General features: G+C 36.5%; 1 protein-coding gene across 1 annotated transcript in view; it reads left to right on the top strand.

Annotated features, from left to right (window-relative positions):
* The first annotated feature begins 2311 nt into the window (after positions 1-2311).
* The window catches only part of LOC108718508 (nuclear receptor subfamily 4 group A member 3), a 30557-nt gene continuing 17018 nt past the window's right edge, over positions 2312-15850 (top strand). Inside the window, exons 1-4 of the mRNA XM_041566144.1 lie at positions 2312-3157; positions 4094-4223; positions 8504-8676; positions 12429-12631. Of these exons, the coding sequence (XP_041422078.1) occupies positions 2312-3157; positions 4094-4223; positions 8504-8676; positions 12429-12631 (1352 nt within the window). The remainder of the gene's footprint in view (positions 3158-4093; positions 4224-8503; positions 8677-12428; positions 12632-15850) is intronic.

Here is a 15850-nt window from a genome sequence, read left to right as displayed (position 1 = left end):
GTCACGGTTTTTTAAAAAAAAGCTGACCGCCGTGTAAATATGCTAGCGGTTTCAAGCTTAGGCAATGGCACATGACGCTAGCGTATTTACACAGAGAAACAAAAATAACATTTCACTGTCTGCAGAAATTATTTCAGTATCTACAGAAATTATTTCACTGTCTGCAGGCTACAAAAATTATTTCACTGTCTGCAGAAATTATTTCACTGTCTGCAGGCTACAAAAATTATTTTATTGTCTGCAAGCTGCAATTTTTCTGTGGCTGAAGTGCAGGCTGACAGCAAAAAATATTTCACAGACTGTTTCAGGCGCAGGCTGGCTACAGCTGCTGCTGGGCCCGGCCAGGTACCCTGCTGCTGGCCGACCCTTGTGAATGGCCACTCGCACCTGCTACTTAATAGCTGGCCTCTCACTCTCAGTAGCCTGGCTGGCTTGATAGCAGATTAGCAGGTACACAGCTGCTGCCTGGCTGGGAGTGAGACCCCAATGCTGATGATCCTAGTGGAGCAGCACAGCCACTGGCCAGCTGGACCTGCTGTCTGATTCAGCCTTAAGTTGAGCCTTAAGTTTTTAATTTTAAAAAATAAATTCTCTGCCCACTGACTGTTCTTGCACGCAAGAACTGCTGCTGGACTGGGTGCTACCGTACTGGCTGGCCCGGTGGGGCCCCCTGCTTTCTAGCTAGCTGGGAGTGGAAAAAAGGCAGGAGATCGAAGGTGCAGGCAACTGGGCAAAATTAGAAGACTTAGCTAAGCTAATAGCTAGACTTGTAAGGAGGCAACTTGGCAACTGGCAAGATCACAAAGTATGTGCAAGCGCGCTTCAGTGCACACCAGTGACGTTGTGAGAGTCGAAGACAGTCAGCCAGGCTAGAGAGATTGCAAGCAGACAATGCTGTGCATAGAAGATCTGCCTTTGCCTAAATTGTCTCTGACTCCTAGGCAGCAAGCAGCAGGGGGGGGGGGATTTGGCAGGTCACTCAGACTAGTGGACCCATCTGACCCGTGGGTCGGATATTTTTTTTTTTTTTAATTAAAAAAATTTGGAATAAAAAACCCATGGGCCCCTGACCACAAATGGGCCCCTAGGCTATAGCCTAGGTTAGCCTATACGTTAATCTGCTCCTGAGCAAACCATTACCGTTCATAGCAGAGGCAGGAACACAGCAGAGTCAGGAACATCCTCAGGGCTTGTCTGCCAGCCTGTTTATAATATGGAAGACTCATTGGAACTGACTGTACACAACATGAATTATGAACAATAAAAATCAATAGGCTAGAATCCAAAGTGCATGGTATCATAGAAAACATGTGTGCCAAGTTTGCAGAGGAAATAGATATATAAACTTTCACTTTTACACAATCTCATTCTTTCTTCTCTATGCGTGGTACTGGGTACCATTTATTAACTGTTTGGAGACCCCCTAAATATATTTTAAAGGGCATATGAAGAAGTAGCAGTGGTGCATAGAAACACATTACTAAATAAGAAAGAAAAGACATGTGCTTCTAAAGGTCTCACTGAGAAAAACCCAGTCTGTGTGACAATTGTGGTCAGTAGATGCACAGCCCACTAAACAGTCTATCGTTTACAATGTTCATCCAGGGACTAAATTGTTCATGGGAGCTGGGAAGCATCTTGTTTCTCTTTTAAAGGCATACTGGAGACTACCTGAGGCTTTTTTTGTAGCCTAATACTGTAAGATAAAAAGGGTTGAAGCATTTTTCCAATTTTAATAAAATTGCAGGATTATAATTATTTAAAATGTATTTGTAAATATAATTCCAACTGAAAGCAGTTTCTGTCTCTGCTATTTTTCTGCATTGCTGATTTTGACTTTATGTAAAATTAATACAGTGTTGCAGTAGTCAATTCCCTTTTTAGCCAAGACTCCATTGCCCACAATGCCTTGCATGTATTCCAAAAGTAAAGTCAGGTAATTTGAGAAGTTTATAAAACCTTGCTTGAATGTGCTTGTCTTCATTACTATTATGAATCATAAATCTCAAATTATGTAAATCATGTGTTGTATAGCAAAGCTTCTGTATCTTTTTTTATGAGAAGCTTTATCTTTTTTTAACTTGATTTTATAACTCCAAATATTATATTTGTATTTACTTTCCTGTTAATTGTATTAGAAAATAATTAAACATGATAGGTGTGTGACTACAGGATAATTTAATTACTTACTTAAATATATTGTTTTGTATGATATTTAATTGGGGAAAAGACCTTAAAGACACAGGCAAACGTGTTTTGATTACCAATATTTGTACAAATCTGTAAAAATAATTTCTTTAAATCCACAGGTATGCCCTGTATGCAAGCAAAGTATAATCCAACACCACCTGCTTCCACATTTTTAAATCAACATTACACTCATGGCTCTGAACACAGCAAAGAATTAATCAGTTCTTATCATTCCAAATTGAACATGGATCTTAACAGCACAGGGATTACAACGTCAGCTACCACATCCCTGCCAAGTTTTAGCTCTTTCGTGGAGGGATATTCTGGAAGTTATGAACACAAACCCTCCTGTTTATATCAAATGCAAGCATGCAGTCAGAGATCCTTAATAAAGATGGAGAATTATCATCCAATCAACTATCAACCCTCAGTTTCCCAGCAAGCAGATGTTATGTCTAGCACATCTATGTATTTTAAACAGTCTCCTCCTTCACCTCCAACGACCCCAGAATTCCCCGCTCATCTGTCGCCACAATGGGAACAACTTGACACATTGTCATCTTCACAATCATTTATAAACTCGGGGCATTTGGTCGAAACTTTACTTAGAACTGTTACACCACAGTATTCAAATTTTCACTTTAAGTACTCTCCTTTGAATAACCCAATTTCTAACTCACAGGTGTGTTATGACCCTTCTCATAGTATACTAATATGCCCTGAAGGAGTCTCTGCACATGGGGGAATGGATCATTTGCCATACAATCTGCCTATAACAAAGGCATCCAATTTAATATTTTCCTCACTTGGAACTACTCATGATGTCACTGTGTCAGGAGATGGCAACCTTCCATCACCACCCAGTCGAAGGACTTCTGGGGAAGGAACCTGTGCAGTCTGTGGTGATAATGCTGCATGTCAGCACTATGGTGTTAGAACATGTGAGGGATGCAAGGGCTTCTTTAAGGTAAGACTGGAAAAATGTATATGTCATAAATTATGTTGGAAGGAGAAATGTTAAACCAATGATTAAGTAACTGTTTAAAATGACTTTTTCTCCTACTAGTCCTTAGTATAAATGTGTTTCAGATGTTTTGAAATACATAAGATATTAACTTAAACCTAGGAATCGTTGCTAATTTTCAAAACATTATCAGAAATTAAGGTTACATTTGCCATAGTAGCTACAGGACTATTTATATACAAACCAGTATCTCTGTCTCTGTGGATACTAAGAATGCTTATACAGTGCATTTTATGCTCTGCTTATAGTGTACAGTATATTATGTGTTAGTCCCTAAGTTAAGGTGAATGATAGCCCAGAGCTGTGAATGAGCAGAAAAGAATATGGGAAGCTACTGGGGCATCTTTGGAGGTACAGATCTCCACTGTTAAAGGACTGTGTTGACCTTGTGCTGGTATAGAAACCAAAAACATAAATAGTAACATTTATAGCCTAGATCTTTCTCAAGCTGTTGTTCTCCTTGAAAAGACATATACAATGCATGCACATTACAAATAAATTACCATCAGTAAGAAATATTAATAAATGTATAACTTACTGTTATTACACAAAGGTCAGTGATGATTAAGACAATTGTCATTGAAAGAAATGAACCCCTGAAGCAATGTAAAAGTAGATTTTATAATCCTGTTCCCAAATTATATAATGCACTGACCTGGTAATTTAATACATAAAGTTTATTTCTTGAAGATTCCATCAAATTGTCCCAGATAATTTCAGTGATGACAGCTAACACTAATAAAAAAATTTCCTGCAGGCTTGTGTGTTAGGAAATTAATTTTATCTAATTAGCCAAATGGCATTCTTGTGTATAAAATTGTAATTAAAATTGCCACTTGCACAACCTTCTAAATAGGCTATCTTTCTCATCTTTCACAGAGAACTGTGCAGAAAAAGGCTAAATATGTTTGTTTGGCAAATAAAAATTGCCCAGTGGACAAAAGACGGAGGAATCGTTGTCAGTATTGCAGATTCCAAAAATGCCTTAATGTTGGCATGGTTAAAGAAGGTAGGAAAGTCTGTTTTTTTAGGTTAATTTAACCTCTAATTATTTTGCAAATGATAGATATGATAAATAATCTTATAAAATAGCACAACATGTAAACACGATTATGACAGCTTTTATTTATAAAAAATAATTAATTTCAATTGTATATTTATTATTTTTATTTCAAAGCATTGACATTGTATTTTTTATTTAATTTAACTAGGATTGACAAAATATTGTAAGTATTTAATCATTGTACTGTGATAGTTTGTGATAGTTTTCACAGGTGAAAAGCTTTTGCCCTTAAAATAAACAAAAGTCCTGCAGTAGTAGGCATCATTATTCAGGTTATGAATCTGAAGGATGGCTGTGAAAAGAATATGAAGAACGTAAAAATTACAGATAAATAAATAGATATGCATACACCTGAAAAATGGATGGTAAAATGGATGGTAAAAATATCCAATTGTCTGGATGTCCCATGCATACTGCTTATTCAGAAAGGTGGATGGGTGTAATGAAAACATTCTAGTCAATACCAGATCATGGCCCTGCAAATGTTACACTAATCCATGTCTCTCAACATTTGGGAAATAGAAAGAGGGACAAAAAAATTTGCCATGCGGAGTGCGGGAAATTTTTGTCTACGCCCATTTTATGGCCACACCCCATTAATACCACATCCATTTTACAAAATTTGGCAAGCTATGGAAAGTTTGAACACATTTATGGTGGTCAAAATCCAAAATGTGTCACTGGTTGTTCCACAAAAAAAGAGAAAAGGGAGAAAAAACAAGACAATAATAGTGTAGCACATTTATGGTGGTTTTAGAGTCAGGCTATATGTATTATTACAGTTTTGCTAATGATGGTCAATTGCCCTTTAAGCTGCAAGTCACAGTTTCCTCGAGAGCCCAGCTTATCTAAAATAGTTACAATTGTATCTTTGCTTAGCTTAAATTGTTACAAATGTATCTAAATGCAGCTGCCGCTTATTCTTCTGCCAAAAGCCTCGCATTTAATTAAGTTTTAGAAACTTAATATCTTTTTATAGTCGTTCAGTGCAGGCGCTCAAAGGCAAAGTAGGGACATTTCAGTAACAATCCGGTACTGCAGGTCGAGCTGTCAAAAACGAGACTGTCCCTCGAAAAATGGGAAAGTTGGGAGGTATGCCAATCCTATTTGACATTACTGCCTCGCCTTAAAATAGGCCAGCTAAAAATTCCAGTGTCTTAGATTCCAAGAGATAGAAGCCAACTAACTGTTTATGGTTCTGTCCAATTGCTTTTAGCTCGAGATTTATATATTTATACCTGTATTGGTAAACACTGACTAAACATAATTTTCAACTGAACATAGAATGGGTGTTTGAACCCTGGCAGAAACATGAGTGGTGTGACGAGAAAAGTGACTACAAGACTGGTTATCAACCTCAACAATATTCAAAGAATGAGTTAAAGGAGAACTAAACCCTAACAATGAATATGGCTAAAAATGCCATATTTATATACTAAACTTATTGCACCAACCTAAAATTTCAGCTTGTCAATAGCAGCAATGATCCAGGACTTCAAACTTGTCACAGGGGGTCACCATCTTGGAAAGCGTCTTCAACACTCACATGCTCAGTGGGCTCTGAGCAGCTGCTGAGAAGCTAAGCTTAGCGGTCATCACAATTATCAAGCAGAAAATGAAGTTGGTTTTTAATATAAGCTCATGTTACAAGGCCGATTATTAAATTCTGATGCTAGTTCCACTAGTTTCTGTGCTGCCTTGTAGTAATTATCTGTATTAATTACTGATCAACCTTTTATTGTGACATTTATATTCCATGTGTACTGTATATTATGGGAGGGTCCCTAAGATCAGTAACTGACAGCAGCACAGAGCATGTGCAGTGAATCAGCTGAAAAGAAGATGGGGCGCTATTGGGGCATCTTTGGAGACACCGAGCTTTATTAAGGGCTGTGGTTGCCTTGGGCTGGTACAGAAGCTCAAAACATGCAATATTTCTAGACATATTCTTTAGTTAAGCTTTAATTCTTATTTAAAGATAAAATATATTCTCTTTATTTTATGGATTTGTTAGATGTATGAGCAGTTGAGGACACTGAGACTGATTAATTCTTTAACACAGGGACTACTTATATTTTAAGCTTCCCTCCAATGTGCAATACTTTCTGACCAGGTCCGGACTGAGAATTAAAATAGGCCTGGCATTTCAGGTACACAGAGGCCCAATCAGCCCACAAAGAGGCCCAAACAGCTCCCACTAGTCCACTAAATATTGACTTTCTATGAGACCTTAAAGCAGACCCTCTGGCATTTGCCAGAACCAACAGATTGCCAGTCCGGGCCTGCTTTCTGACATACAGCATCGTATGATGAAGTCTATGAGGAAACAAGGAAACCTTTGTTGCTTGCCAAGATGTACCTTGCTTGATCAGTGGAGTATGTCCCCCAGGATCCATTTTGGAAATAGTGATGGGCTCACTACTACATAAGGTAGCCCCTGGCCCTGATTGAAGCCTCATGTGTACGTGAAACATGAGTTGGGTCTGCCTTCTGTGATGCACAGAACTGCCACACTAAACCTCATTTGAGTTCTGCTTATACGTTCTGCTTATTCCTGCGAACTGAAGCAACACACTTTTGTGACTATGTGCCATGAGAGTACTACCCTACAGGCTGTTTTAAATCAGTGTCTGTTTTGATGTGGGTGACTGCACATTAATACTACTGTATATTTTGGGTGTCCATGCACCAGGGTTGACATAGGAGGAGATCTTCTTTGATTCACTTATCCACTTATAACAACTTTTTTGGAACGAACAGGGGCTTGTTCCCATAGTCACGTGAAACATATTTAGAAGTATGTGTAATGTATATGTTAATATAATTATGATGTTTATTATTTTCTATTAATGTATGAGGTTGATAATTTAAGTATCTTGATTACTGCCTGCTCAGGTGCATTGCCTGGATGCAATTACTCAGTTCTAATTATTTAAGGAGATGGTGGCTATAGAAATGGTGCTCATGTGAATGTTTTTTAAGCATTTTTAAAGAATGGTTGGTCTATTTGTGAGGCTATCATGATGTTAAATAAAGTATGCCTTTTTTTTAATAAGGACATTGTATATCCTGTGGAGCAATTCTTATAATAGGAGGACAGGAAGTGTAGAGTATTTCTGCCTGGAATCCACCACCCTATTGGTTATTTTCTTTATGGGAAGGACCCATGGGGAATCGTGACTATGTTTTTTATCTGTTTGGTGCAAATTACATTTGCAACAAAGGACTCTAAATTTCAGGAAAGCAACAGAGATGGATGTCATTTAAAATTTGTATTAAACTATTGTTGTACTTAATTAATTCCCTTTAGGCCTTAAGTAGGAAATGTAACAGAGTTAGTTTGTGAAGGTACAAGTATAAGAGCACTAAAGGGTACAAAAGTACTTCCCTTAGCACTCATTTGCAGTGATGGGCGAATTTCTTCCGAAAAATTTGAGAAAAAATAGTGAAAATCGGAATTGACGCCCACGTCCAATTTTGTACACGATTCCGAAAAGTCGATTGCATCAATTTTGATGCTGGCGTTAAAGTCATAAGTTGTCCGAATAGTGGTGTCATACATCGATTTTGACGCGAGCAACACTTTACACGCGCGTCCAAAACTGAAAAAATTTTGGGAGATTTGCGAATTTATTCTCAAGCGGCTAAACTCGGAAATTCGCTGCGAATTTGTGAAAGGCGAATTTATTCGCCGATCACTACTCATTTGTTCAGGACTTTCAACCCCCAGTTGCTGTGCTCTGTGTTTGATAGAAATGTATGTAAATATTCGATAAAAAATATTTGTGCATAAATGGACAATAGGATTTCTTATTACATTCACTTACAGAAAACAAGGATACAATACAAAGTGTAAATGAAATGTTTGCAGTCCAGTGATGTAAATTCAACTATCCCTGGACCTTTGCAAATGATAGACATTTTTTAATACATATATATTGATAATATTATTAAAATACATTATTCAGTAGATTAGCTGCTATTTTATGAAGTTGAGCTGCCCCTGTTTTTTTAAACATGAAATTATGCCATATTTAAAGAAGCTATTTTGAGTTTCATTGCTTTGAAATGACAAAGCTAATTATAGGATTCGTTATCCAGTAAAATAAGTTAATTGTCTGTGTTATTGAAGTGTCTGAATACTTTTGAAAGGTACTGCATAGGAATGTACATTTTACTTATTAACTGCCTGTTTCTACCCCTGCCCTTTTAAAATACTTTTTCAGTGGTACGTACAGATAACCTCAAAGGAAGAAGAGGTCGATTACCTTCAAAACCAAAGAGTCCAATTCTTCATGAAACATCTCAGCAAGTTCCATCCACTACACCAACTGGTATACTAAATGCATTGGTACATGCGCTGGCAGATTCTACATCCACAGATCTTGATTATTCTACAGTAAGATATGCTAAATAGTGTGAATTTTTTTAAAGACTAAGCAGTATTTTTTCCTTGAACATAACGGTTTTCTGTTGTAAGAGCTCTCATAAATGACTAAGAATGACATTAATATACAGTGCTGGTTAACTATGTAGATATATAAGCAGAGGAGAAATCCAAAATCAGATAACAGCAAAACTAGCTTTATTTGTAACACAAAATATTTTGGGCCCCATAGTGTACTTTTTCAAGTGTGTACAGCTGGGAACAACCTGACTTTCGAGTGCTGGTTCACTAATCAGACTATAAAAACCTGCTAGAGCAAGTATAGTCAAGTATAGTCAAAGAGAAACATTTGTACTAGTCACTGACCTTATTGAAGACCCAACTCTATATTTACATTAATTGTGGAATTTTTTTTCACCACAAAGGAAGATACATTAATGGGCTACAAAGTAAAAGTTAAAGCGATTTTGGTCATGATTTTTATGGTATAGTTTTTATTACTAAATTACATTTACCAATTTATTTTACCATTTTCAAACCAATAAGTGTTTTTTTAGTTGTAATATTGGCCATCTCAGGTGATTGTGCCTGATCATGTACTTTCAGAAAGAGCTAGCACTTCACATTAGAAGCAAAATTCCACCAACTTTTCTTCTTTGTCAGCTCTCCCATGCAAGTGTGGCCATCTTCAAACTTTTCAATCTCCTTCCAAAGGTAGGAGGTCTACAGGGGCCCAACAGAGTGATGGAGAGGAAAGAGGGGGACCAGCAGTTTGAAGGGGAGGCGGTGGGACCCAGTGATTAGAAGAACAGTGGGGGCCGGGCAGTAAAATGGAGATGTCAGTGGGAGGCCCAGCAGGGTGATGGGGAGAATAGTGGGGGCCCCAGGAGGTTTATGGGGTAGGCAACAGGGATCCTAGCAGAAGGGAGGGTGGGCCATAGCTACTGAAGGTAAATTAAAGGTGTCTGTACTTTTACAGTGGATAACAAGAGCAATATTATTTAAGAAAGCAGTCTTTCAAATCAAATACAAGAAGTTCACTACATCTACTGCAACCCCATTGTCCAAAATCCAAGCAAGTAAACATGTTTGACTTGATCTATGCGTCATAAATCCATGCTGATTACTACTTATAATGCCATTTTACAGAACATATGAATGAAATCAAATAATCACTATCAATCACTATCAAATAATTTGTCCACTACCGATACCAAACTCTATTTTAAACCATCCAAACTTGGCCAGTGTTTCATTGCTGAGACTTTCCATACCTTTTATTAGCTTACTAATTCATCTCCCCAGAGGCAAGTTTAAGAGCAATTGGGCACAAAATCCTACGTGTCTCCCTGCTCACTACTCAAAAATACAGTGCTACGGAATGCAGTCAGAGCTGTATTCGTGGTGTATTTTGGTGATTTTTGGCATTTTGCACCCTGCTCTGCTCATAGTAAATGACCCCTATGTGTTCCCATATAGTTTGTGATCTCATGGGTAAAATGTTACCAAATCACTAAGATGCAGCTATATATGATTTCACTTGTGTAGTATGTTTTTTATGTGCCATTCATTGCTAAAGGACACTCACTATATTATTTTCTTAGTTTTAACTTTGACACATCTTATAGAAACGTCCTTAATTTGTGAAGGCTCTAAACATCCACCAGTCACCTTACATTCAACAGCAGTAAAGAAGGGGCCCACATTAAAATGTTCTGCTACTACTTCAAAGACCATTGCACCACTTAGCATGACCTTGTGAAGAGGCTGATTAAACAGAAGTCATGTCTTTTATGGAGTTGCCCATCCCAGTGCTCACACCATTGAGTTGAACTATTTTAGTATTACATGCCATAACTATAACTCTGTAAGGTATACAGAGTTGCAGTGTACTTTCATCTCCATATACATGGAAAAAATTAAATATTTCACATATGGTTTGAAGGAATTAAAGAAATGTTATTTACAGTCTGAGGATTGTCGTTTGAGATATAAAAACAACAAAACATCCACTAGTTGCCTTAGATATCAATGAATGCAATTATTATTAAATGGAGTTATATTCCATATTCTGATCTCTTAGAAAGATATAGTAAATGGATCAAAAGCAACAGTAATTATGTTAAATTGTAGCAAAATCATACTTTGGTATCTTAAGAAGAATAAGGTAGTACAGTACAGTACAAAAAACAGATGTATTGTTATCAATTATGTCACAACTTTTGTTTTATTCAATAGCTGATTACCAATTGTTTGACTATTGCATGCCTGAGCTCTAAACAACTGAATAGCATTCTTTTGAGGAGCCAACATTTTTCTGAGGTCTCATTCATAACATCTGATATATACTTTGTTCTATGCCTATAGCTGGGGTTTGGGAAGTGTCCCTCCATATCTGTAAGCAATCTAGGGCTGCCAGGTTTTCTTAAATTGGGTGTGTTTATCTTGTGTAATACTGGTTAATTTTTCATTAGCATTTAATCTATTTTTGCTTTAAAGGTGATTGACCTTGTTTAGCTAATGCTATTGGGCCACCAGGAATATACAGTTGACTAATTGTACTTCAGCTTTAGGGCTTCTGGGATAGCACCCAGTAGGGCTTCATGTGGGGTTTTCCTCAAGTTAACATGGAGCACAGAAAAAAAAAAATCAGATTATATACCTTAGATCAAAACCAAATTGTCTGAGGGCAGGTCCCATAGACCACAAATAAGAACATCCATGAAAATGGTTACCTATAGCTGTTTGGGCAAATTTCACAATTCTGGCAAGAGTCCAATACAATCTAAAGAAACATTTGCAGCCTGCTTCCAGCAATACTGTGTTAATGGAACTATTCTTCAGATTTGCCCAAAGCGTATATCATTGTTTCTCCTCAATACTGCTACCTAACTCATTCTCCATGCTTTAATGTTGTAGGATATATGTGACTAGAGTGATAATTAAAATAAAGGTACAATAGGGATATTGCCCCCTATAGGGGATATTGCAATATATTGTGTGGTTAATAAGAAGACCAGAAGGCGTAATATTCACAGCAGGGTTTTCTACAAACAGACATTTTTCAAAACACACAACATTAGAAAATGAACAATGTAAAGTTCATTCTTCTAATACCTGAACAGACTGGTACCCTGACAGACTCGATATCAAAGAAACCTGCTTTTTAGGGCAATTGAATACAGAAACATTTTAAAAAATTTAATTTACTTTCTGCCTTTCAGTGTCTTAAACTGTCCAAGCACATCTCACACCTGTACTGCCTTTTTCAACTTCAGTAAACACAGCCCCTGTTATTCAACACTTGCTCACAAGGCATATTTGTAGTTTATTATTTTTACTATATTATATTATTTGCAAAAATCTCCTCAAAACATGCATTTTACAGATATTAGTATGTCCTACATTTTGTTATTGTAAATTGATAAAATATCCTACAATGCGCCAAAGTATGCGCCATTCAGAGGCACAAAATTAAAGATGCATACACAGAACTGCTGCGTTACTGAATTTATTTGCTTGTTATCCTGCTCGTTACAAGCAGAGGGTCGGCAACCACCTTCTCGGGGGAATCAGAGAAGGTGCAGGACCAGCAAAGGGCAGCTGAAGACGTAAATATCTTGAACTTGCTTATTTGTTGAGAAGTTAATATCAAAAAATATGTAAAGTGATTTGTAATACATCAACCAGGCATGAATAAAGTATTATTAATTAATTGTGCTTGTTAATAGTATCAAATGCTGTATTTTTGGTACTCTTTCTAGTACTCAACAACTACAGAACGTGCAGCTGAAGGCAATAATACTGAATCTATTCATCAGTTCTACAGCCTATTAACTATCTCCTTTGACGTAACCAAGAAATGGGCTGAAAAACTCCCAGGGTTTACAGAACTCTCGAAGGATGATCAAACCTTGCTAATAGAATCAACATTTTTGGAGCTATTTATTTTAAGGCTTTCTGTGAGGTAGGACCAGATTTCTTATATTTCTATATACAGTACAGTAAAATCTTTTGCTGTTTATAAGCATTTACAAGTACGATGAAATCATGTTATTTTGAGTGTAGCAATTTATATATATTATATTTATTTTAAGGGACAGTATTTTTTTTTAAAATACATGCATCTTTTATATATCATCTTATATATTTAGGTAAAACTATTTTAATTGAATGCTCATAGTAATTTTTTTTTATTTTTAAAAAAGGTATTTAAAGTTTAACTATTTTTACTGCCACATAGTTTGCACACAATGATATATTAACTGACATTATGGCTATGGGCACACAAGCCTGTTTCTTTTCCTGCACAGCAATGCAGGTGGATAAAAAGACAATCTAAGTAGATCCATTCCCTCATTTATGCAAACGGAGTGTGGATTTTGGCTATGCCTCAGAAGGGGCTAGCTTCATTTTTGGAAAAATTAAAAAGGATTAAATACATTTAAAGTTATGTGGATAGGTATACAGATCACTCTTGGCTGGAATACATTTTTATTATTCACAAGGTCCTACTACTAACCCCCAATTTGTGGATGACTTAAATACTCAAACACATTATGACGATAATAAACTTAGTTGTGTGGATATATAGATTGATGGAAGGAAAGGGTCATACTTCCTCTTTACAAAGCAGTTTTCCAATTCTGAAAAAGGAATATTTATGAAATAAAGAAAGTCCAAAGAAAAGCTGCTTCACCAGTAGGTCCTTTTAACAAACATAAGTGCATCCATTCAGATTAATGGAAAGGAGGTTTCAGAAGTGAAAAAGGTTTTTTTGTGAGGACTGTCAAGTTGTGCAACTCTCTCCCCAAGTCTGGTGTCTTTCTGCTACAGAATGCCATGTTGCTTAAATAGTGGTTTTAATAACATTTCTAAAAAATGCCTCAAAGCTGGCAGCTTACAAAATCTTCTATGTCTAAGGTACGAAGATAAAACACCATGAATATGATTATGAACACTTTAATGACCACTATGCATAGAATAACACAACTATGAAGCATGTAGATACCCCAAAATATACCATTGTTCATCATATTTCATGGCATGTATTTCTACTATGGCAAAAACATACTGCCTGTTTAATGTGTGGTAGAAGCTGCAAAAAAGGTCAGATGACCACAGAATACCATATATTTGTGAAAGCAGACATTCTACCAGATTCAAAATGGGTAAATAGTCTTCCAAATTCAAAACATAAAACTACAAATCTATACAAATTTTCTGAAAATTACTTCAAAGCATGCATTTTACATGATGCTAAGACCCATATCCTAACCTACCAACATAAAACATATATAACTGGTAGATTAAATAATTTCAACAGAAATAGAAAGGCTTATACTTGCTAATAACTACTGTTTGACTGCATTTTAATCTTTAAATCAGACATGGCAGCATTGTGGGACTGAATGAGAGTCTTCTGGTTCAATTGATTTTATTACATTTATTGGCCAGGAACTTACAAACTATTTTAAAGATAACTCTAAGTCATATACAGGTATGGGACCTGTTATACAGAATGCTTGGGGCCCAGGGGTTTTACAGATAACAGATATTTCCATAATTTGGATCTTCATACCTTAAGTCTACTAGAAAATCATTTAAATATTAAATTAACCCAATAAGCTACTTTTGCTTCCAATAAGGATTAATTATAGCTTAGTTTAGATCAAGTACAAGGTACTGTTTTATTATTACAGATAAAAAAGGAAATTATTTGTAAACATTTTAATTATTAGGATAATATGGAGTCTATGAGAGACGGCCTTTCCGTAATTTGAAACTTGCTAGATAACAGGTTTCCAGATAACGGAAAGAAAGAAAAGATTTTAGGTGCCAACTCTGTGACAAAGAAAAGTTTAGCTTCCAATTGAATCAACTAAATCTTAAGATACCCACTAGGAAGCTTATTAAAGGAACATAACACCAAATTAAAGCAAAGGTCCCCATAGACGCAACGATTCTTCTTGCCGAACGACCGATTTTAGGGAAGCTCGACCAATCCTTCAAAATTCTCGTGCGGTTAGTGGGATTCGAACGATCGTACATCTTACAATTTTTCGGCCGACATCTGTCAGGAAATTGATCGGCCAGGTCAAAAAATCTTTGTCGGCCCCAGTGCAATCTATCTATGTTTGCAGGGCCAAGCAGGCAGCTCCCCTGACAAATTGGTCTTTTTAGTTGATGGTAAATTCGTACAATCGTACGATCGTTCTGAGAAGATCGTGGTCTCACGATCAGGATCTGATCTTTTAAAAATCTCAACATCTATGGCCAGCTTAATTTAAATAATGTAGAGTTGTCCTGCACTGGTAAAACTGATAAAACACTACCACTGTGTATATAAAAAAGCAAAATATATTTATCTCATTCATTCAATTCAGTAGAGGTGTATTTAAAGATAAGGCACTGTGGATGTTGCCCTTGCTATTACATAGTAGCAAAGTCATTTAGGTTAAAAAAGACAGGCATCTATTGTGTACTTTAGGTACTATTGGTCCCAGTGACCTAAATCATGACTGAAACATAGCTACTTTGTGGGTTAGATGCCAGTGATGTAAGAAGTTGCTTTCGGTTTAATTTCACTTAACTTTCTCCATCCTTATAAAATATTTAATTCATATTATTTTTAAATTCGATTGGTTATTAAAAGGTTATTGGAATTTGTTTTTTACTCATGAAGTTCTCTATATGTACTTGGATTACAGGGTGGTACCAGTGCTTCTCAGGCATTCTCTCATATTGCCATATAGGCATCTTGATGTTATTTAATTTGTAGCGATAATTTAATGCCATTTTTATTTTTATCTTTGACACCTTCTTTGTTTTTGTCTATGATACTATGTTTGTTTGGTGTCTGGTGTGGGCTGCGTTCGTATGTGCTCTCCATGTTCTCCAATATTGTGTCAAATTCAATGAGTGCACTGTCTAGATTCTTTGCTTATAAGGCAAACGCCTTGGAGTATAAGTTCCCATTATTCCATCCTCCAAAATTATCACCACCCCTTGGTATGCATTCGTACTAATGACAATGTTACAGGAAGGGTAGAAGTCCTTAAAAGTGATTTCAGAAAACTAGGCAAAAAGTAAGAGATCAGGACTACCCGGGGTACATTTTTTTCAGAAATTACTAATGCCCAGTGTTACATTAGGGAAGCAGTGGGAGCTTGTGGAGTTTAATGTA

This window comes from Xenopus laevis, chromosome 6L, assembly GCF_017654675.1.
Source record: "Xenopus laevis strain J_2021 chromosome 6L, Xenopus_laevis_v10.1, whole genome shotgun sequence".
NCBI lineage: Eukaryota > Metazoa > Chordata > Amphibia > Anura > Pipidae > Xenopus > Xenopus laevis.
The sequence above is the reverse complement of the archived record's forward strand: the minus strand, read 5'-3'. Positions and strand labels throughout refer to the sequence as shown.